The 22,383-nt window shown below is 41.6% G+C and overlaps 1 protein-coding gene across 1 annotated transcript; it reads right to left on the bottom strand.

Moving 5' to 3' along the window:
• Positions 1-55: 55 nt before the first annotated feature.
• Positions 56-21,644, bottom strand: LOC119408789 (probable carboxypeptidase X1). The gene is made up of 15 exons (XM_037675634.1): positions 21,356-21,644; positions 19,301-19,456; positions 14,881-14,990; positions 14,643-14,782; positions 12,864-12,948; positions 12,618-12,777; positions 11,195-11,283; positions 8,053-8,176; positions 5,839-6,035; positions 5,576-5,755; positions 2,085-2,282; positions 1,914-2,010; positions 1,698-1,837; positions 692-794; positions 56-372 (listed from the first exon to the last, which is right to left on the bottom strand). The coding sequence occupies exons 1-15, from the start codon at positions 21,642-21,644 to the stop codon at positions 65-67; spliced, it is 2,376 nt and encodes a 791-aa protein (XP_037531562.1). The 3' UTR covers positions 56-64.
• Positions 21,645-22,383: the final 739 nt, after the last annotated feature.

Here is a 22,383-nt window from a genome sequence, read left to right as displayed (position 1 = left end):
ACAGCAGAGGACCTCTTCTGATAAATAAAAAATAATCTTTGCTCTCACATCGTTTAAAACCTCATCATACCCTTTTCGCCCGTTTGGCGTCAGCTGCCGCTCGCCTCTGGTTGATGGCCTTGGTGGTGACGCGGAGTTTGCGCATGCGCAGCTGACGCAGCCGCAGCTGCAGGTCCTTCGGAAGTTTCCCCCCCTTTGCCAAAATGTCCTTGATCCTCTGTTTGGGGAGCTTGGTGAGGTGGAAGTCGCAGACGGTGGGGTAGTGGTCGTACGTGACGTGGCAGGTCCGGGAGGAGGGGAGGTAATCCTCCGCACTCACCGTCATGTGGTACTCACCAGGGTTCAGCAGCCGCCAGTAGTCCCCATCAGCCACTGCAACGCGGGAGAGCAGAAGGAAAAGAAGTCACCTTAAATTAAAACACGTTATTTGAATGGACAACATGGTTAATATACCACAACATCTGATCCGCCCAAGAGAGCATTGAATGAAACTTGATGCACATCACTAGACGAGGGGTCTCGGACCCTTTATCATAAGGTCTTGACTCTTCCAGGCCACATCTTCTGATCAAAGATAATTTTTTATATGCATTGCTGTATAATAGATTGTCAACAGGCGTATCGTGCCGATATGGTACTCTTTATTTATTTATTTATTTATTGAGGGAGTTTTCAGAACTACAAACTGCACCTGATCTAATGTGGTGATCGATGTCCTCAACCTTGATGATGGCGTCTGCTATTCCACTTCCTGTGTCTTTGTCTCGAACCACACCTTTAATTCCTCGATGGACCTGCAGGGAGTCGGAGAGAAGGCTTTTTTCAAGTTTGGCTTTTATTTACGATTCGTTTTATTTTTGCCATCGTAATGATTTATTTAATGTTTATTTTTGTATGCTGCCATATTTTTTAGTTTAAAACTTGTATTTTAACTTAAAAATTAGTTCTGAATGAGAGATTCTACATGGAACTTTTTTTTATTCCAAGTGTATTTGTTGGGCTGTCAAATGGCGGAAGCGTGCACGGGTGGACTTCAACAAGATTAACACTTAAAAACAATTATTTGCTCAACATTATAGTAAAGGTCTAACTTTTACTTAACAAATGCACTTTGAAGGTCAAATCAGCTGCATTTCAAAAGTGAATACGGGGAAACGGGAACGCGCAGAGGGCGACTTGCTGTGCATTTATTAGAAATTTAACAAGATAACCACCTAAAACAATTATTTGTTTGCTCGACTTTATAGTAAATGTGTGTCTCAGTTTAACTTTTCCTTAACAAATGCACTTTGAAGGTCAAATCAGCTGCATTTCTCCGAGGCGGCGCAGTGAACTGAAGCTGATTTGACGGTTGCACCAGGCGAGCTGAAGGTGGCAGACTTTAGCAAGTCGATTGTGTCGTTAATTGCTTTTACCTATTACATGACGCAACGGCATGCCATACTACTCGAGTGCCATCTAGCGGCTGAAAATGGTAGTGTTCAATTTTTTCTGTCAGAATGAATGAAAACGTCAGATCTCAGCCAAAAATCGGTTGATAAATATTTAAAAAATCCATAAATAAGTCGGTTTGGCGTATAAGTCGCAGAGCATGTAAATTATGCAAAAAAACAAGACTTATAGGCCGAAAAATACAGTGCACTAAAAAATCATCTTTCACAGTAAAATGAACCCAAACAGAGTTGGTGCTGCCCGACCTGCTCCATGTAAACCAGCAGAGACTCTCTGTTGTTCTGCCACTCCACAGGAAGTTCACTGGCATGAGGAAACTTATCACAGGACAACTCCACCGTCACCTCGAAACAGTTGGTGTGCAGATAGCTGAAGTCATTCATGCCTGAAAATCAAAACATTCAGGGTTTTCTTAATCTAACTAACTTTTCCACAGTAGAGATACAAAGACAGGTTCTTACTTCCTGGTACGTTGTGCCAGTCGGCCCCGTTGATGATGTTGTTGTATCTGAGGAAGTCCTTGTTGTGGCACGGCCGCCGGTCTGGGTTCGACATCACCTGGTTATGTTAAACAAGAACACTCCTTTTATTGACTGAGGATGCTGGCTTTAAAAACAGCCAGGTGCACCTACCTGGTTGGTGCTGGCGTACGCTGTGGCCAGCCAGCGGAAGAAGCTCTCGTCGGGGGTGGGCGTGTGCTCGCGAGGCGCCCAGTCCCTGGTCATGTCAAACGGGTACGTGACGACCAGCTCTCCTCCGTGGAGGTTGGCACCCAGAACAAACGGGATGTTCTGCATCCAGCTGATGACGGCTCGCGTCTCAGATGCCACCTGACAATGAAGTCAAGAAATGAATCAAACATAATAACGAAGCTCAAAGACGAAGTCCAGAGATGATGAACGCTCACAAATGGTTAGTTCATGGCTGTAAATCACCTGCTGTCACCTGCCCAAGACGTGAACACCAGTTGTTTTTAGAAAAAAAATATTGACAGGGCCGGATTTAGGAGGATGGGGGCCCCTGGGCTGGAGTCAATACTGTATATGTGTGTGTATATATATATATATACATATAGACCAAGGTTTTTACAGAGAACATCTTGAAAAATATGAAGAACAAAATACAGATTTCCATTTATTAATGACACTTCTGCATTCATCTTATCTGGAGGAACTAGAACCACAAACACTTGTCTGCCATTGTAAAATAATATTCCCTGATGCTCCTCCCCAATGCGTAAGATGCGTCAAAAGTGGACCAATAACAAGCAAGCATTCAAGATGGACGTTTTCCAGAACAAATTGGAACATTTTTCATCGGTGCTGTCAAAATCATCATAGTCATTGATTAAATTCCGACACTATCCATTCACAAAAACAAAACATCCTTTGGGGCCCCTGAAATGCCGGGGCCCCGGGCTGCAGCCCCTGTAAGCCCCTGCTAAAATCCGGCCCAGCTGATGGATTTGAATAGTGAATGTTTGTAATTATTGAGATTAGTGTTTTTCTGGATCGTAACAGGGAATGCAAGTAAACCTTAATGTTTTTGGTGCAAGATATTCAAGTGGAGTGAGAGAGTGAATGTTTGTTTGTCTCGTTTGTCTCTATGTGGCCCTGTGATGGACTGGAGACCCGTCCAGGGTGTACCCCGCCCCTATATATATATATATATATATACATATATAATTTTGGCGTGGCAACCCAAAATTCAAAAGAAAACTTTCTTAGGCCTGGACCAGGGGTCTGAAACCTTTTAAATCAAAAGAGTAATTTCTTTTTTTTCATTCAGAGTCAGAGTTTCTTTATTGTCATTCGCACCTCATGTGGTACATGTGGTGGAGCGAAATTATGTACACAGGGTCCCAGTTACATCCAACAATAAAATGTAAAAGAAAAACAGTAATAACATCTAAGATATGAACTAAGAAAAACATCAACTAAATATACACTAAGCACTCATAACATAAAAACATTGAACATCAGCACAAACATGAACATGAGTCTGTGAGCAGATGTGCACGCATGAACACATTAACATGAAACAGATCAGCAGCAACATGAAACGGATCAGCAGCAACATGAAGTGATTCTTCACAGTGATTATTCTAGTTAGAGATTCATGAGTCTAACGGCCTCAGGGTAGAAGCTGTTCCTCAGTCTAGTGGTTCTACACTTAATGCTCCTCAACCTTCTTCCTGAGGGGAGTGGGGCAAAAAGTGTGTGTGCTGGGTGAGTGTGGTCCTTCATGATGCAGGTGGCCCTCTTCCTGCATCTGGAGGTGTAGATGTCTGTGATGGTGGGGAGACTGACTCCAACAGATTTCTGTGCAGCCTTCACCACTCTCTGCAAAGCTTTTCTTTCTGCAGCTGTGCAGCCTCCATGCCACACGTTGATGCTGGAGCACAGGATGCTCTCCACTGCACACCAGTAGAAGGAGGTGAGGACTGAGCTTCCCAGACCAGCTCGCCTCAGCCGCCTGAGGAAGTAGAGTCTCTGATGAGCTTTCTTGATCAGGCTGGTGGTGTTGTTGCTCCAGCTGAGGTTGTCATTCATGTGTACACCCAAGTACTTGTAGCTGGAGACCACTTCCACCGCAGATCTTATGTTCAGGGGGGTGTAGATGTTTTTGTTTTTGTTCAATCTTTATTTAGACGGGTAAATCCCATTGAGCCTCGAGGACTCATTTACAAGTGAGACCTGATTTCTACCCTTCATTTACTAAACAAATTGTGTCTAGAGCCGCAAAACTTGCTACGACGGTCATTATCAACTGGTGGCTCATGGGCCACTTCAAATTTGTATGAAGCTTTTTTTGTTTGTTTGTTTTTCAGCCAGTGGGGGTGACTTTATAAAACAAATTATATAATGATTTTTAACAAATGGGGCTAAAGAAAAGACCACATTCATGTAAACAAGGGGGAAAATATATATTTCATACCAATTTTACCAAAAAATAATTTAACCCTGAACTCTGCAGGTTTATGAGAGTCTTCCTTTTAATTTGAGAAAAATCAAAATAATTATGTAACTCACGTTAAAGTAATAAAGCATAAATTTAATGTGTCTACATAGAAGGTCATTTTGTAGGATATGTAAATGTGGCAATATTTTTTTTAATTTAAAAAACAAATTTTATTTACTTTATCTTCAATTCCATCCATCCATCCATCCATCCATCCATCCATCCATCCATCCATCCATCCATCCATCCATCCATCCATCCATCCATCCATCTATCTATCTATCTATCTATCTATCTATCTATCTATCCATCTATCCATCTATTTATCTATCCATCCATCCGTTTATCCATCTATTATTCACCATATTTCTTCTAGGCAGCTTGCTCTAAAGGCATTCCAAAGAATTTCTGGTGGATGTGAGAGAAAAATCCTACTGTAAGGCCTGGAGTTGGATAAATGAAGTAGCTAAAGCTAATCATCATTTTCTTCTCGTTTTAGTAATTTATTTTAAGCATTTGCAGAAAAACTGCTCAATCTTGCCATTTTTCTTTACTGTGCGTATAAAAACCAACAAATTTACATTTTGCATTGTGCTTGGTCAAAGCTCCAAGGGGCCGCAGACCAAGGACCAAAGAGCCACATGTGGCCCCAGAGCCGCAGGTTGCAGACCCCTGGCCTAGATGTAGCCACAAACCAAAAAGGAAGTCGGTACCTCAGTTATTTATCAAATTATTTTACATACACGGACGGACGACTGGATGGGTATTTCTAATTACCTCTTTCTCTGCGACGGGGGACAATAATTAAAGTGCACGGAAATGTATTCATTAATCTTAGCTATCAGAGTCCTGCAGTACCCTGTGCACCCCTACTTCCCATCCATCTTTGTCTGTAATGAAGTCATCAAGTAAAGAAAGAAAGGATCAAACTTTGTGTTGGTCCTTAATAAGCATCAGTTTGACCTAATAACCTGTTAAATGTTTTATCAGAAGCCCATTAGCATGTGTAAACTGTACCAACCAAACAAAAGTCATGTTGTGAAGCCACTTTCCATCGTTGGATTATAACTTACTTATCAACAAATACTCCCAGTAATTTCCTACAGAGAGGGTGATGAAAAGCTGCTTCAAATAAATAAATAAATGTGTGTTTATGGCTTACAAAGGCTTCCTCAGAAGTGTACTGCTCAGGAATGGGGAAGTAATGGTTGATGAGTTTGGACCGGTCCGTCTCCAGCTCGATGGCGGTCCACATCCCAGAGTTGAGGTCAGCAAAGTTGTGGTTCATGTCGATGCCTTCGTAGCTGTAGCGCCCCAGGGCCCAGCCTGCCAGCTCCGAGCCCTGCGGGTCAGAACAACGAGGGTCGGTGAGTCTGTTTTCTCCACTCTCTGAGCTCCTCACAGAACCTTGTGGGTTTCTGGGACCTTCTTAAAGGCCATCTCGTATCCGTCAGGATTCATGGAGGGCAGCAAGTGGATGCGAGTTTCTTTGACCAGGCGGACAACCCGCTGGTTTCCTCGCGTGTACTCCTGGCACAAATACTGCATGAGGTTGAGCAGCAGCTCCCGGCCCAGAGCCTCGTTCCCGTGCATCCCTGCGACGTATCGAAACTCTGGTTCTCCTGCAGGAGACGTCAGAACACGGACTCTTTAAAGACAGCACACGGTTTGCACTTTTTACGTTGCTTTTTTTTTTTATCATTTCAGGATCATTTTACGTTTCATATTAGATGCAGCAGAAAAAAATCAGTTTTGAGATTTGTTTTTTTAAAGCACTGCCCTGCAGATCAGTTTCCTGTTTAACCTACGTGTGCACACACTCTCCCCTGACGGGGGTCTCTGAAAACTCACACAGTCCTCCTAGAAACTTTTACGAGGACTTTCAGCTCGTTTCTCAGCTCACGTGTCGCTGCACGATGAGACCGGTCTCTGCTGGTCTGACGTTTGATTTAAGTTCATCAAAGCTTCCTTAGACAGCATGTAAACACACTTATTTATCTTTTTTAATATCTTTTAAATAAAATAGATGTTTGGTAAACCTCTGGTGGAGCTGAGCGACTGTTCTCGTTTAAAAGGTTCATTTATTTAATATTTACTTCAACTCATGCTCAGGACTATTTTCACACTTTAAATTTAGAGTAATGTAAAGAGAAATACAATGCTACTAATTATTGACAGATCCTAGACTGTAACCACTCAACACAAATACATGTAGCATATTAAAATAATTCACATTTCCTGTTTTTTATCCAAAAACATGGTGGTTAAATTCAATTCAATTCAATTCAAAAATACTTTATTAATCCCAGAGGGAAATTAAGTGTTGGCGTATTGAGAGAAATCTGGCATTTGAAAGGGTTAAAAGCTTTAAAGTGATTTTTATAGCAATAGATAGGTCAAATAGGTAACAAAGAAACAGCTCAATAAAAATAAAAAATTATATTATTGTTTCTAGCATGATTTTTAAAAGCCCATTTTTTGGCTCAGTGGTGTAATTAACATTAAGCTGGTCATAAAGGTTAAACAAACTAAAACGGTTTTATTTATTTATTTATTTATTACTCTGAGTCAATTTTCAGTTTTACTTTTCACAAAGTATTTTCCAGCCTCGCTCCGATCCTCTGTCCGTTTCTCACAAGCTTTCCCGATTTTCCCGCCTTCACTGCCTTTTGGCGGGAAAATCTCTCCACGCGGCTGCCACGAGGGCCGAGCTCAAGAGGCCAAAGAAAACATGTGTACATCTCAGAGCAAACAAAGAGGAACTTCCGTCTGTGCTGCTTTGGATTTACCACTTTTACTACGGCACAGATCTCCTCTGACCTTTGACCCTTACACTGCTGTGTGAACGTAGAGCAGGGCTATTCAACTGGTGGCCCGGGGGCCAAATCAGGCCCTCTGGTGAGCGCAGTTCGGCCCATCAATGGGTTCATTTTCAAGTAAAATTTGATTTTAAATGGTAAAACCACCTTACTTAATGACAATAACTGCTAGATGTCCAGCCCTAACTATAGACCCCTGAGCAGTTTAGTTGAACAGCCCTGACGTAGAGTATCTGTTCCCCCAAGAAATGCTTCCTGTCCACAGTGCAGCAGGTGAAAGGACAGCAAGTTCAGTTACAATAAAAAAATAAAATTTAAAACAGCCTTTTTAAGAAACACATAATCAGTTCAAAAATCAACATAAAGACCTTTAAATTAACAAAAACACAAGAGATCCTCTTTCTCTGACGCTTGCAATACTTTGGTTGACAAAATAAATGAAATGGAACCAGAACAGCAATCCATAGACAAATGAGGAAAAAAGAAGAGCATCAGTGAAGAGAAACAGCTTACCGTAATTTCCGGACTATTGAGCACACCCGAATATAAGCCACACCCACACAAAAAAAGTACATATATAGCCACTGCTGTCTATAATCCGTGGGTGTCCACAGATATTTACACAGAAATATTTTTTAAACTTTTAATTAAATATGTACCAGTAACATACGCAAATACGTACAGTAAATGTGTTTTTTTTCTGAACAGTGCCTGTAACACAGCTGGTTGAAAAAAATACAGTATCCTACCAAGAAGTCATGGAGGGCAAATTACAGTACTTACGAAACTCTGAACAGGTCGATGAAGCTCGTTAACTCACCCAGTTCATGTTTTCCTGGGTTATCGGAGATCTCCATGACATACAGCTTCAGACCCGTGTAGCTCTTCCCGATGCTGTAGACACGGGTGATGTTGGGACACTCCTCATTCACCAACTTCATCAGCTGAAAAAACAAATGAGTACACAAATTTGACCTCATCCTCACATTAAATATCCACTGACCTTTTTAAAATCCAAGACAAAACGTTTGAATTGATGTGATGGTTGCCATTTGTTCACATGTTAGCAAAATAACGCAACAGCTACGCCTAAGTTGAATTTCTGAAATATGCTATGGCACAAACGAATTAGAGAAGGTGTTAAATGTTGGCGTTGAATAGTAATTTAAAATAATTGTCATGAAGAAGGATGTTTTCTTTGATCGCTCTTCGTGATTTTCTGAAAACTTTAATTAACGGGTGTGAAATTAATATGCTAAAAGCTCTGCATTTAATTTGATTTTCACTAATTTCTCTTGGATTGGATTAAAAATGGATGAAGACTAAAACAAAAATGATCAAATGAAGAAGAAAATCCACAAAAACAAGCTAAAAGACTAGAAATGTCTGTTTTTTGGCTTGAACATGAACGTAATTGATGTAGAACCACTGGACTACACTTTGCTGTTTGTTTGTTTGTTTTAGATAAGCTACCGACATTATTTTGGTCAACTTATTATAATAATAATAATAATGCATTTTATTTATTAGCACTTTTCAAGACACCCAAGGACACTTCACAACATTAAAAACACAAAATAAAATAATACAAAATGGCTATAAAAACATTAAGCCAAGAAGAAAATAAAAAATCAAAGCGAGAAAGCTAACTTGAACAGATGAGTTTTGAGTTGTGATTTGAAGGTCTGAAGGGAGTCAATATTACGGATGTCTGGGGGGAGAGCGTTCCAGAGTTGGGGAGCAGAGTGAGAAAAGGCTCTGTGTCCCGTGGTGCTAACGATGGTAACGATGCGGGCAGCTGAATTTTGAACCATTTGAAGCTTAGGGAGTAATTTTTGCGGCAGACCAAATGGGACAGAGTTGCAGTAATCAATTCGAAAAATGACCAAGCTATGGACCAAGATGGAAGCAGAGTGCAGGGAGAGGGATTATTACTTTATTTTACCAGGAAGAAATCCACTGAGATCATCAATCTCTTTTACAAGGATGTCCTGGGATGGACGGAGACAGTTGATGTTTCGAAGGTGGAAGTATGCAGACCAGGTGATATTATTGATGTGAAAGTGAAAAGAGAGAGTGCTGTCAAGAATGACACCCAGACTCTTAACGTGAGGGGAGGGAGAAACCATGGAGCTGTCAATGGTGAGAAAAAAAACTGTTGACTTTAGATATGGTGGATTTAGTGCCATGAGTAGAAACTCTGTTTTATCACGGTTTAATTTAAGGAAGTTAGGTTAGATGTAAACCAGGGTTTAATTTCAGCTAAGCAGGAAGTGAGGGAGGAAGGAGGAAGTGAAGAATTAGGTGCAGTGGACAAGAAGAGCTGGTTGTCATCGGCAAATCAATGGAAGTGAATGTTAAATTTACGGAAGATACTGCCAAGGGGGAGAAGGTAGATGATGAAAAGAAGGGGCCCCAGGACAGAGCCTTGGGGGACACCTGAAGTGACGGGGGAGGAGTGGGATCTGAATGATTTAAGTTGGATGAACTGAGTGCGGCCAGAGAGATATGACTGAAACCAAGCGAGGGGTGTACGGGTGACACCAACGGATGAAAATCTGCGGAGGAGGATGTTGTGGGAGATAGTATCAAATGCCGCACTAAGATAGAGGAGGATGAGGAGAGGAAGTAAACTGCCATGAGAAGAGTGTTAGTGACTCTAACTTATCTCATTAAAACAGTTCGTGGTTAAAAGCAAATGCCTAATGTATATCTGCACGAGGACATAGTTGATAACTTTTAAAAAGATGATTAATCTTTGCATTACTGCCACGTTTCAGACTAAGTGTTTGATTTTGATTAGCCTCACAGATGCCTTCAAAAAAGTCAAGATGGTGATAGATTTCAGTATTAAACCTGGAGGCTTCATGTTCCATCCATCCACCATCTTTACACGCTTCTTCCTTTCTGGGTCACTGAGGTCACTGGTGCTCATCTCCAGCAGTCACTGTGCGAGAGGCGGGGGACACCCTGGCCAGGTCACAAGTCCATCACAGCCCAGCTTCATAGTCCTTTGATCACAAGTTATTAACAAGAGTGCTGTATACGGCGCATTATACACCCGTCGACAAACTATCATACAGCAGCCTGTAGCAATGGCCCAGACAAGCAAAGACCTCGTTTTAACTTTGACCTTGATGTATGACCTTGAAGCTAGTGTGATGAAACGTGTACGCGACACTCAGTCTAGTGATGATGCGTATGAAGTTTCGTTAAATTGTCATGAGCGGATCAGAACTTATGGGCGTGACTGATGGAGACTTTCAACAGACGTACAAAATGTAGAAGGTTCATGGAACTGTTGCCAAACTCCTAAAAAGTGGACGCAAGGGTAAATGCGACACCAGGATGATCAGCCGAGTAGTGTGGATGACAGAAAAAGAGCCAAGTGATCCATCCAAAGCTATTCAAGCTGGACTCTAAGGTCAAGATACGTCACGTTCTGGTTGGTCACATTTTGAATCTAAATAGACTTCAAGAATAAGACGCAGGAGGCTCCACTACTGGCAGAGAAACACACAAAAACAAGCTGGAATGAACCAAAATGCACGATGACGAGCTCCAAATTTCTGGGACTGATGAGACATGAAGCATTTTAACTCCAGTCACACCAGTTTTTATTTTTTATTATTATCGTGAAAAGGTACCAACAAACCCGTTTGTACGTAGGTCAGAATTTAGACGTGCCTTTGTGAGTTTTTGGATCATATGTTGTTGGTTTCTGAGGCTCGCTGCGCAAACAGCTGCCAGCAGAGACAGGACTGTGATGAAGAACCAAACTCTGCTGTAATATTAGTTTTTGGTCAGACTGCGACCGCACACACAAACTCACACCTGGAAGGTCTGCAGCCATTTTACAGAACCACAATCAGGCAGACTTCCCAGCAGCAGACGGTGGTTTATCTCTTTTTACAGAACAACAAAACCAGTTCTATGGTATCCGTCTGTCAAACTGTGTCTACCTTTCTCATCTCCTTGTAGTTGTGATGCCTGAAGTCCAGTTTGTCTTTAGAACCTGTTGGCTCTGTCTGCCATGCATACACATCAGGATCTGTAGAATGAAAAGAGGAATGTTGTAGCTGACAAAGAAGATGCAAGAACACAAAGAAAAAACAGTCTCGTTAGTTTTATGGACAGAATTTCTTGGTGCAGCCAGGGGGTGGAGGGAGTCCGGTTCGGTGGCTTCAAGATTTGATCTCTGCTATTTGCGGATGATGTGGTCCTGTTAGCGTCACTGTGCCATGATCTCCAACTCTCACTGGAGCTGTTCAGCCGAGTGTGAAGTGGCTGGGACGAGAATCAGCACCTCCCAATCTGAGGCCATGGTCCTCAGTCAGAGAAGGTGGATTGTTCTCTTCAGATTGAGGGTGAGGTTCAGCCTCAAGTGGAGGAGTTTAAGTATCTCAAGGTTTTGTTCACGAGTGAGGGAAGAATGGAGCGTGAGATTGATAGATGGATTGGTGCAGTATTGTGGACTCTGTGCCGGTCTGGTGTGGTGAAGGAGTTGAGCTGTAAGCCAAAGCTCTGTTTATCTGTTGGTCTACGTTTCTACTAGAGGTCCACCGAAAGCAGTTTTTTGGCCGATCACTGATTTCTAAAAAGTCTGACCTGCCGATTCCTATTTTGGCCGATACCGATTTTGTTTTATAATCGACACTGTCAGGTGTTATATGGTCACAATGCACCTTCAATTTTCAATCGTACTTTGTTGAAAAACTAACCCTTGAACAATATACTAGAAATAATACAAACTTGTTTTAACTGGCCATGAGGTGGTGCTCTGAAATATAAATGAATTTCAGACAATTGTTGTTAAAACTAAAAAAAATCTGTAAAATCGGTTTCTCATGCAAGTATCGGCCGATTTCCGATTTTCCCAAATTGAGGAAATCGGGCCCGATAAATTGGTGCACCCCTAGTTCCTACCCTCACCTCTGGTCATGAGCTCTGGGCAGTGACTAAAAGAATGAGATCATGGATACAGGCGGTTGAAATGAGTTTCCTCTGCAGGGCAGCTGGACTCTCCCTTAGAGACAGGGTGAGAAGTTCAGATATCAGGAGAGACTCGGATAGAACCGCTGCTCCTCCACATCGAGAGGAGCCAGTTGAGGTGATTCTGGCATCTGGTAAGGATGCTTTCTGGGTGCTTCCCTAGGAAGGTGCTTCGTGCGTGTCCTACTGGGAGGAGACCAGGACACGGAGTGGAGAGACTATGACTCTCAGTTGGTCTGGGAACGTCTTGGAGTCCTCCCAGAAGAGCTGGCTGTAGAAAGAGATGTCTGGACCTCGATGCTCAAGATGCTGCCCCTGAGAACCGACTCAGGAACTGCCGATGGCTGATTGATGGATGCATGGATTGGTGGATGGATGGATGGATGTTTGTACCTGGAAGAGCACAGCCCAACACCTCAGCTCTGAGACAAACGTCCCCCTGTGACCCGTTCTGATACCAGCTCTGCGGGTTGATCCGAATGTATCGCGCCACCGTTGGAGTGTTGAAGAGGGCCAGGACAGGAGTCTCTGCATCCTGGTTCCCTTCAAATATCTGCAGCACAAAGAGACACGCAGAGTATTTTACAACCTGACGACCAGACCGATTTAAAAAGTGTAAAAAGTGAGGAGCTCGCTCACGGCCTCTTCGCTCCCGTTCATGCTCGGCTTCCACAGCAGCGTGTCGTTACTGAACTGAACCTTGTAGGTGTGCACCACATCCCAGCTGTGCAAAACAACACGCACGTCTCATGAACATGGACAGCGCAGAAACACTTTGCAGAAGACCTCAGAGAAAATAAAATGCTGAAGTTACATTTTCATTTCCAGACTAATGTAAGAGATGATCTGGACTTCACTTGAGGAAACAAGACAGAGGAAGGGGAAAATAAACTGCTGATGCTGCATGGTGAAATTGTGGGAATGATGCTTTCCTGCTTTTTTATTTACATTATTGGCTTTCCAACTACCGTATTTTTCTGCCTATAAGTCACAGTTTTTTACCTGCCCTGCGACTTATATGCCAAAGCGACGTATTTATGGATTTTTTTTTATCATATTCATAAACAAATTTTTGGCTAAGATATGACCGTTTTCATTGTCTGACTGAAAATATTGAACACTACCATTAACAGCCACTAGATGGCACTCGAGTAGTAAGGCATGATGTTGTATCTTGTAATAGGTAAAAGTGGCTATTAATGACACAGTCAGCTTGCCGTAGAATGCCACCATCGTCTGCCTGGAGCATCTGAATCAGCTTCATTTCGCTGCACCGTCGGTCCCGACGAAATGCAGCTGATTTGACTGTCAAAGTGCATTTATTAAACAAAAGTTAGACTGAGACACACCTTTACTATGATTTAGAGCAAACAAATAATTGTTTTTAAGCGTTAATCTTGTTAAATTCTTGTTAAAGTCCTCCCGTGCATGCTCCCGCGGCTGCCATTTGGCAGCCAATTGATTTTTGGCACAACACCATCCCACATTTCCGGGTTGTCAGCGGTGACGTATAACAAACACGACGTGTCAGTGGTGACGCATAATAGATGCAACATATACGGCGCAGTGACGTATTTATGGACTTTTCCACTTTATTAGACATATTTGGACTGATGCGACTTATAGGGAGGTGCGACGTGTACGGCGGAAAATACGGTACTCATTCAAATATCAAAACATCTGGCTCATTCGGGAGACGGGAGCTACAGCTTCAGGTTGTTTTTGTAACTTTTATGCTTTTCAAAACATTTCACTTTATTTCAATACATCAAAGTTCATGCTCAATAATCTCAATAATTTGGCTATGGCTGCCTCAGAGGAGTGGACGGGGGAGAGGGCGAGCCCCAGAAACCATCTTATCACCATCAAACTGGTTGGTCCACTATGTGAGTATGCTGCTTGTGGGACTGAGTTTGTTGTGGCTCCTTGGACTGATGAAGTCCTTTGGATGAAGAATGAAACGTCTCAACAACAACAAAAGAAACCATCCAGTTGACCCGACCCTTTGTTGGGTTCATTTCCAAATAGTTTTCCCATAGAAACATCTTTGAAGAAAAATGTTCTTTGAAACCTACCTCAGTGAACTCTGTTGATTTTGTGTCTCCTTAAGCCACTTCTAGCTAGCATTAACTACTTTCAGCTTTTTGCTACCGCTGAGCTATTTTTAACTAGCCTTTTGCTACTTTTAGTTTTCTGGAAGCCTTTTTCTTCCTTTAGCTTTTAGCTAGTATTGTATAACATTTCAGTTTCAACTTCTTCTGCCAATCTCGGCAGACGTTCAGCACAAAAACATGCCATTTCTCTAGTTATCTTTGGTGTTTAAGTGTTTATATTCATCCATATTTTCAAGGTAAGTAAAGATAACTTTCTCCCAGCTCTCCATCGCCCTCTTCATGCCCTCGCCCCCCCAACACCGACCTCCAGATGGAGTTGCGTCCTTGCAGGATCACACCGATGAAGCGGGTCAGCCTTTGAGCGTCCACCTCCAGCCACTGCTTCTGGTCTCGGTACCGAGCGCACCACGCTCCGTCGTAAATATCTCCATCCTCTATTCCAGACTGCAACACAAAGAGTCCACCTGAACCCTGCGGTGGCAGCCCTGCACTGTCGGAGGGACAGGGCGGGTAAAACAAATATTTATGGTCTGTTGGGGTACCTGGATGTTGAGTCGACCTCGGTGAGGCCCCAGGCCTCTGCGTTTGTAGGATGAAGCCCTCAGCTGAGCATCTTTCACCTTCAGGGACTCCAGACCCAGAGGGGGGCACTCTGACACAGACAACAGATCATCATCATCGTCCATCTGAATTTAACTTTCCTCACCAGCAGGAGAGCGTTTAGCAGCAGAGAAAGTGAAAGCAGAGTTTCTAGGATCTACTTTTGCACAGATTATACTCTGAGAAGCAGCCAATACAGGACGATCCACTGACTGGATCATTTTCAATAAGGTGGGGAAAAATAAAAGGGAAAGAACTGCACTGCATCGTCAATGCATTGCCAAGGTGGAAGAACAACAGCAATAATCTTTGAGAAGCAACTGCTGCCATTTATCAGTATGGGAAGGATTAAAGGACATTTCCAAACCACCCATTTTCTTTTTATCCGCCTCTCCGTTATGGATCATGGAGAAGAAGGTGCCTTTCTCCAGCAGTCACACCTCAAATTTAGAAAAGTTATTCACAAGCAGAAAATGTTCAAGACAACTTCCAGTCTTCTGAGGAGCGGATGTTCCTGTCAGGGGATTTTGATCAAGGTTCATGGATGTTTTCAACTTCCGTCTTTTTCAGACTATAAGGCGCACTTAAAATCCTTTTTAATTATAAAAAAAAAAAATTGACAGTGAGCCTTATAATCCAAAAAATACAGTGCTATGGCAGAGAATGTTACCTGCCCATGAGCCATGTGTTTGAGTTAGCAGAGTTGTTTTTTCTCTCAGAGAGGATGAACGAGGAGCTGATTTGATCCTGCATGTGCAGCTGGGTGGCCGAGGTTCATCAGAACCATGATGCAGATAGACATTGTACCAACTTATCAGAACTTTGGAACTTTCTGGAGTGTTTCTGGATATCTCACCGGCTTTGTCGACCTCTTTGCATAAATGTATTATGATGTCATTGTATGGTGCTGTTTATGTTGCGAGGTCCTTTTTTTTTTGCATCTTTCATATGGTTTCCTGGCCAGGACACGGTGTGAGACATGATTTTTTTTGGCTTCCTCCATCCTCGTGTTCTCATCTGCCTGTATGCTGTATGTAACAGGTCTCTCTTGTAAATGAGTCTCCGAGGCTGAATGGGAGCTAAACTGTATAAATAAAGGTCTAACGATGAAAAATAAATAAATAAATAAATAAAAATCAAGCCCAAAAAAAACCAACCTGAGGTTGTTTTGGGTTTATTTAGGCTCTGGTGTTTTTTTAAGTTATGATCCGTACAACTGCTGAGATTAAAACAGATGGTTTCTTAATTTTTCCTCAAGTGACGGAAGACAAATAAACGTCACAAAAACTATTCCTTTACAAAAGAAACAGAATATTTGATGTAAATTAAACATTTGTCCTTAAGATGAGCAAATCCGATCCCGTAGTAGCTCAAATCATGCAGAAGTTGTTTAATCATTCAAACATATGTTCAGAAACTGACTCTTACGTCCAAAGCCACCTTTCCTGCAATATTTCATCTGTATATGTAACGTAGATAGTTCTTTTGAAGAGGAAGAAGCAGCTTCTCTGCTGCTGCTCTGAAACCTCAGACTCCGACTGTCTGCACTCAAACATCCTCTTCCAGTCAGAAATCTGAAAAACATCAAACAGCTGCACAGGAAGCAGTTATTAGTGAAAACTCGTTCACCAGTTTGCCTTGCACTCCCACAGGGTCTTTGCAGTTGCTTGTGACTGAAAAAGGCTCTTTGGTGCTGCTGACCTCTGGACTCGTGCCAGCCCCCAACTTTCCCCTGAAACCACTGAAGCTGAGCCAGGGAGAGTTGGCGGATCGTCAGCGATGTCCAAGAGGGGAGGAATGTTCAATTAATGCTCGGCTGAAGCGGCCCAACGCTCCGATCATCAACCGGATAAAAACAAGTAAATCCAGAAGAAGATAAATGAGGTTGTTTGAGTGTGGGGGCGTTGTTCTCGGAGGTCTTGAAAGCAAATTACAAACGTGAATAAAATCATTGTTTTCTTATTTTAATACAGAAAAACATGAATCTTATTTAATATAAGCGATATACCGATGTCCCGCATCGCTGAGGGATTTAAACGGTGAATGTTTGAAGGAGCGGCGCGTGTTCGGTCAATAAGTTTGGAGATTCAATGATTAAAAAACTCTGCATTTTATTTTCTGTCTGCTCTCCACATGAAAATGTTTATCGGTCCTGCAGTTTTCAAACTATTTCAACAAATCATGAATCAAAACGTTCAGCTCGTTCAGGACAATCCTGCTATGACTTTTGGTATTGGTGCAATTTTAGCTTTTTGAAATATTTAGCTTTTTCTGCCATTTTTTTCCTCATAGAAAATGAATACATCTCATTTTACATCCTTCATATCTTTAGATGTGTTTACACCCTTTTACAGCTCCTTTCACTTTTTGTTCTGCTTCAGCTTCTTTCAGCTTCCTTGTGCAAATTTAAACTGTTTTCAGCTACTTTCAGTTGTTTTTCAGCTGTTTTGTGCTCCTTTCACATCCTTTCTGCTAACTTCAAAAATTTTTGTGCTTCTAACTTCTTTCTGCTAATTTCAGCTTGTTCTGCTCCTTTCAGCTTATTTCTGCGTTTCAGCTTTCTCTGCGATTTCAGCTACTATTTAGCTGTTTTTATAATAATTTAAGCTTTTTCAGCTAATTCCACACTTCATGCACTCATTTCAACGTTTTTCAGCCTAATTCATCAAAAATATGCTCTCTCCATTTCCTTCTGGTGATTTAAGCTTCTTTCTGCATTTTTAGCTACTTTTCAGCTGTTTGTCAATTTCAGCTTTTTTCAGATAATTTCCACTTTTTTAGCTCATTTCTGCTTCCTTCAGCCTAATTGGGCAAAAGTGTTTTTCCTGCTTTCTTCTACTTATTTAAGCTTGTTCTACCTTTTCAGTTAATTTTTTTTAAGCCAGTTTTAGCTATTTTCAAATAAATACAAGTTTTTCTTGGTAATTTCTGTAACGCTATATAAACTGAATTGAAAATTGAAATTCTGCTATTTTAACTACTTTTTAGTTGTTTTAAGTTAAATTTTGCATTTTCAGCTAATTCCTCATTCTTTCAGCTCATTTAATCTCCTTCCGCTTTCTTCCGATAGGTTAAGCTTTTTTCTGCTTTTTCAGCAACTTCTTGACTATTTTGTTGCTAATTTCAGCTTTTTTTAAGCTAATTTCTTAATTTTTGTGCTCATTTCTGCTTATTTAACCCCAAGTCAGCAAATATATGTTCTTTCTTCTGCTAACTTAGGCTTGTTCTTCCTTTTCAGCTAGATTTCAGCACGTTTTAGCTAATTTCACCTGTTTTTCAGCAAGTTCTTCAGCAATAAGCATTCACACTGCATGCAATTTCTCTACTTATTATTTTTTTCTTCTTCCTTCGGCTGCTCCTTCTTCAGGGGTCGCCACAGCGAACTAACTTGCACGAACACTTGACAATTTGTTTTTAAGCCAGATGTCCTTGCTAACGCAACCACAGACCACCGAGCTACCACAGCCCTCTGTGTGGAGCAGAGAGCCGCTATCTGGGGTGCCCCGGAGGAGCAGATGGGGGTTCAGGGTCTAGAGTGGGGCAAATGAGGGTGGAGGAAGGTGTTTATGTGTTTCACCTTTTCCACCCACATTTTGATGTTGTCAGTCCAGGGAATCGAACCTGCGACCTTGTGATCTACCTCTACACCACCTGCACAGCAGGATGCAAATAAAAATTAATAAAATGCATTTAAATTAAAGCAAACGTAACAGTTTTTAAAAAGTGTAAAAAAATCTGTTAAGTGCACAGAAATAAACCATTTTAATGCATCAAACACAGGAACAGCATATTTGACCTAAATGGTATAAACTGAGTTCAGTTTGAAATCTTTTTGAACTCAAATTTTCTACTTTCTTTTTATTTGAAACATGGTTTTGAAACATCAAACTAAAAGGAGTGAGGTGTTGCTTCTCAGAGTGCAGTGAAATGAACAAAGCTCTTGAGTAAAGCAGAGCGGTCCCAGAGGAAAGAGGCACCATCCTTAATGACTTGATGCTGCCGGTCGTTTCATTGCTGCTGAATCAAGAGTAAAGTCTGTGCTTTTCTTTAAGACGGCACTTGTTTTAACGCAGGAAGGGTTATTCTTTAATAAAGAGCGAACATATACAGTATGCCTCGCACCATGGGGAGGCACAAACTTTCAGTTTTGCCTCAGCAAATAACTTTTTGTTGCTTTTGCTGAGAATTCAATCCAAGTTTCTATTTAAATCATGTTCATTTGATAGATGATGTAAAATCCTCCCTGATTCCAGCTGCATCGTCCTGTGAGGAAACTCACAACAAAAGCAACAGAATCGAGTATTTGCCCAGAACTTGCCTCATCAGCATGCTGTATAGCTGGGGGTTAACCCAGATACATACGTGGAGCTGTTTCTCTGGCGGCTGATTGGCTCACGCGCTTTTTCACCTGGGGTTTTGTTTTTAAAACAAACTTTAGCTTCTTCCTGATGACCTTTGGTTTCTTCAGAGATGTTTTAGACGTCTTTGCTACCTTAACGCTCCGTCTGAGTCTCCTCGCTATAAAAAAAAAGGGCAAAACATTTTCTGTACCGAACAGATCAGCCTTTCCGATGAAGACCATTGACCATCAAATGGATCCATCCATCTAGAGCAGTCACTGTGCAAGAGGCGGGGGACACCTGGACATGTCTCCAGTCCATCACAGGGACACATATAGAGACAAACAACCATTCACACTCTCACTCACACAAGGCAGTGTTTAATTTGTTAAACCAAATGACCAAACGATGCCGGAATGCAAAAGCCGGGGGTGGTGGGTGGTTGTCGGGTGTCTGGGGGTCCTCCCTAAGAAAATTATGAATAAAGTAGATGCCGTTTCCTGCATTCTGGTGTATTTGAACGGGTTGTTAAACGTCTACGTTTACCTACATTTGTAAACACGTGATTCAATAAATATTTTAGAGAGCAACAAGAAGTAGCCTGACCAACAGCTCTCCCTGTGTGAATAGAGCACGCCCCGCTTCTCTCAAGCATCCTAACACCCCCACCCCCCGTTACCACTGCCTTCATGTGCTTCAATTCTCAATTGGACGTTTTTGTTTTTTAAATGAAAGTAAGTAAAGTAAGTAAATAAATTACTGTCTTTTCAACATTTTGATTGCTTTTATTTTAACAAATTGGCGCCGTTGTTTTGATACGTGACGTACGTAACGTGATTACCCATGAAACATTTCTCTTGCGTTTTTAATAAATAATCAACATTTTATTAATGAACTGATTTTCCAATTTAGTTGTGCCGTTTAATTATACTTTTGTGCTTTTAATTAAATTGCCCATTACTGTGGTACTTTTTGGGGTGGGGGAATTTTTTAAGTGTAGAAGCGGAAATGCTTACTTGAAGGGGCAGCTCTGATGTGATTATTTTAGGAAGCTCATAAGTGGCCGTTATGTTTCAAATTAGTCTTTAGGTAATTATTTTCAGATTGCATTTCCTATATAGGTTTTATTTGTTCAAGGCAGTCATATTTGTTCATAACTTTATTATTAGTAAACCTAAGAGTTAAAACAAACAGTTACAGGAACGCACCATGTCAAAATAAGAGATTTGAGTTCACGCTGGAACTGGATCCGGCTCAAATTAAGCCCTGGTCCTAGGGACAATTTAGAGCCAATCAGCCTAACATGCATGTTTTTTGGTCTGCAGGAGGAAACCGGAGTACCCGGAGAAATCCCACGCATGCACGGAGAGAACATGCAACCTCCACCCAGAAAGGCCCCCGACCGGGATCTGATCAGACAACCTTATTGCTGAGGCAGCAGCTCTAACAACTGATCCACCATGCCGCCAGATTTGAAAATATATATTTTTTTATTTAAATTTTATTCAACTTTTTCCAAATTGAAGTTGTAACTTGACTTAGTTTTTCATCAAAACGTGGTATAAAACAGTAACTTGTCCATTTTTCTTCTGGTCTGAGCGTCACAAAAACCACATCTGGTTTTCATCAGTCCAACAGTGCCCCCCCCCCCCCCCCCCCACACCCACACACACACCTCCTTCCCAAACAGACATACCCCCTCATTCTTACAGATCTGCAAACCTTCACAGAACAGCTAAACAAGCTTGTAGTTGGATTCTTCACCAGTGACTCACGGATCAGCAGCAACACGTGCACGACACAACTCTAATTTAAACTCCATCAGTGCTGAGTTTGTGTAAATTAGTTGTATTTTAGTCCCCAAAAGAAAAACAAGCTGACATTAAAGGTTTTGGATAAATTTGATGCAATGACTCTCACCTCCACGGTTGATGTTTGCAAACCAAAAAAAAAAAAGTGCAAATAAAAACACTTGAGCATTTTTTTAAAGATATTTGTATTACAGAAATAGTAAATGCATATTTATTATCATCAAATGTCTCTTTCTGTTTGGAAATGAGGTTTGATTCGTACTCACCCAGTTCCAGAGGTCCAGTTTCATCTTCATCTTGTGTTTTGGAGCCTCTTCTCTCTGGTTTGGGTCGTTCCTCTTCACTCGAGCCTGTGCTGGTTCTTCTTCTTGACTTTCTGTAGCTGGTTGTGAACTCTGTGGTGGGAACCACAGTGGCATTAGGGCTCCCCTCAGAAAAAAGGCTCCGAGTTGAGATGGACTCTACATCTGAGACCTCAGCAGTGATGCTAAAAGCAAGAGCAAAGAAGTCAAAATGAAAAACCAGAAGCAAAGAAACGTGGAGAAACCCAGCCATGGTGACCCTCCTGTGCAGGAAGAGCTCAAACACTGAACCTCAGTCAACCCTGCTCAGGCCGTCAAGCTTCTTCTCTGAAAACTGCTTCCTTTCACACTCAGCTTCATCTGGAAACTAAAAGTGATTACATCAAGACATTGGAGCATAAGATTTAGCTTCTCTGCAGATGGAAAAACTGAGATTTGTTCCACGACTTCTTGTTTTCCTGGTAAAAAAAAGCCAAAAACAAAACCTCTAAAGTTATTTAATAAACAGAAATGTCACATTTCAAACTATTTTAGCTCTCATATTAATGTTTAATAGCAGCAAGATAAGCAAGAGAAATAATAAAAATCAGATTTAATTACCTTGAAGTTCTCGTCCTCTGTGCTCCTCACTGTTCAGGATCAAGTCAGGCTTTTATTTTGAAGGCCCCTCTTCTGTTAGTGAAAACCTCTGCAGAGCAGCTGCAGTCTCCAGCCAACCGCTTTGTTTGGGATTCATTTCCATCATCTACAGCTCCGTCACAAAAACATGAATCTGCTGTTATTTTACAGGAAACGTGCAAACTCATTTCAAAACTCAGACAATTGAACGGCAGCGTGTTCTGGTCTTACTCCGTTCTGCAATTCAACTTCAAATAAAGGATATTTTTACCATTTTGATTAATGGCTTCAAAACTGCTACATATTGTAAAAGGGGAAAACAAAATGTTAAGAAGTCCCAGATCCACTGAAGCGCCTTCAAACTCATACAATCC

Source organism: Nematolebias whitei, chromosome 4, assembly GCF_014905685.2.
Source record: "Nematolebias whitei isolate Nwh7 chromosome 4, NemWhi1, whole genome shotgun sequence".
In the NCBI taxonomy this organism is placed as follows: Eukaryota; Metazoa; Chordata; class Actinopteri; order Cyprinodontiformes; family Rivulidae; genus Nematolebias; species Nematolebias whitei.
Note: the sequence above shows the minus strand (reverse complement) of the source record. Positions and strands in the feature narration are given on the sequence as shown.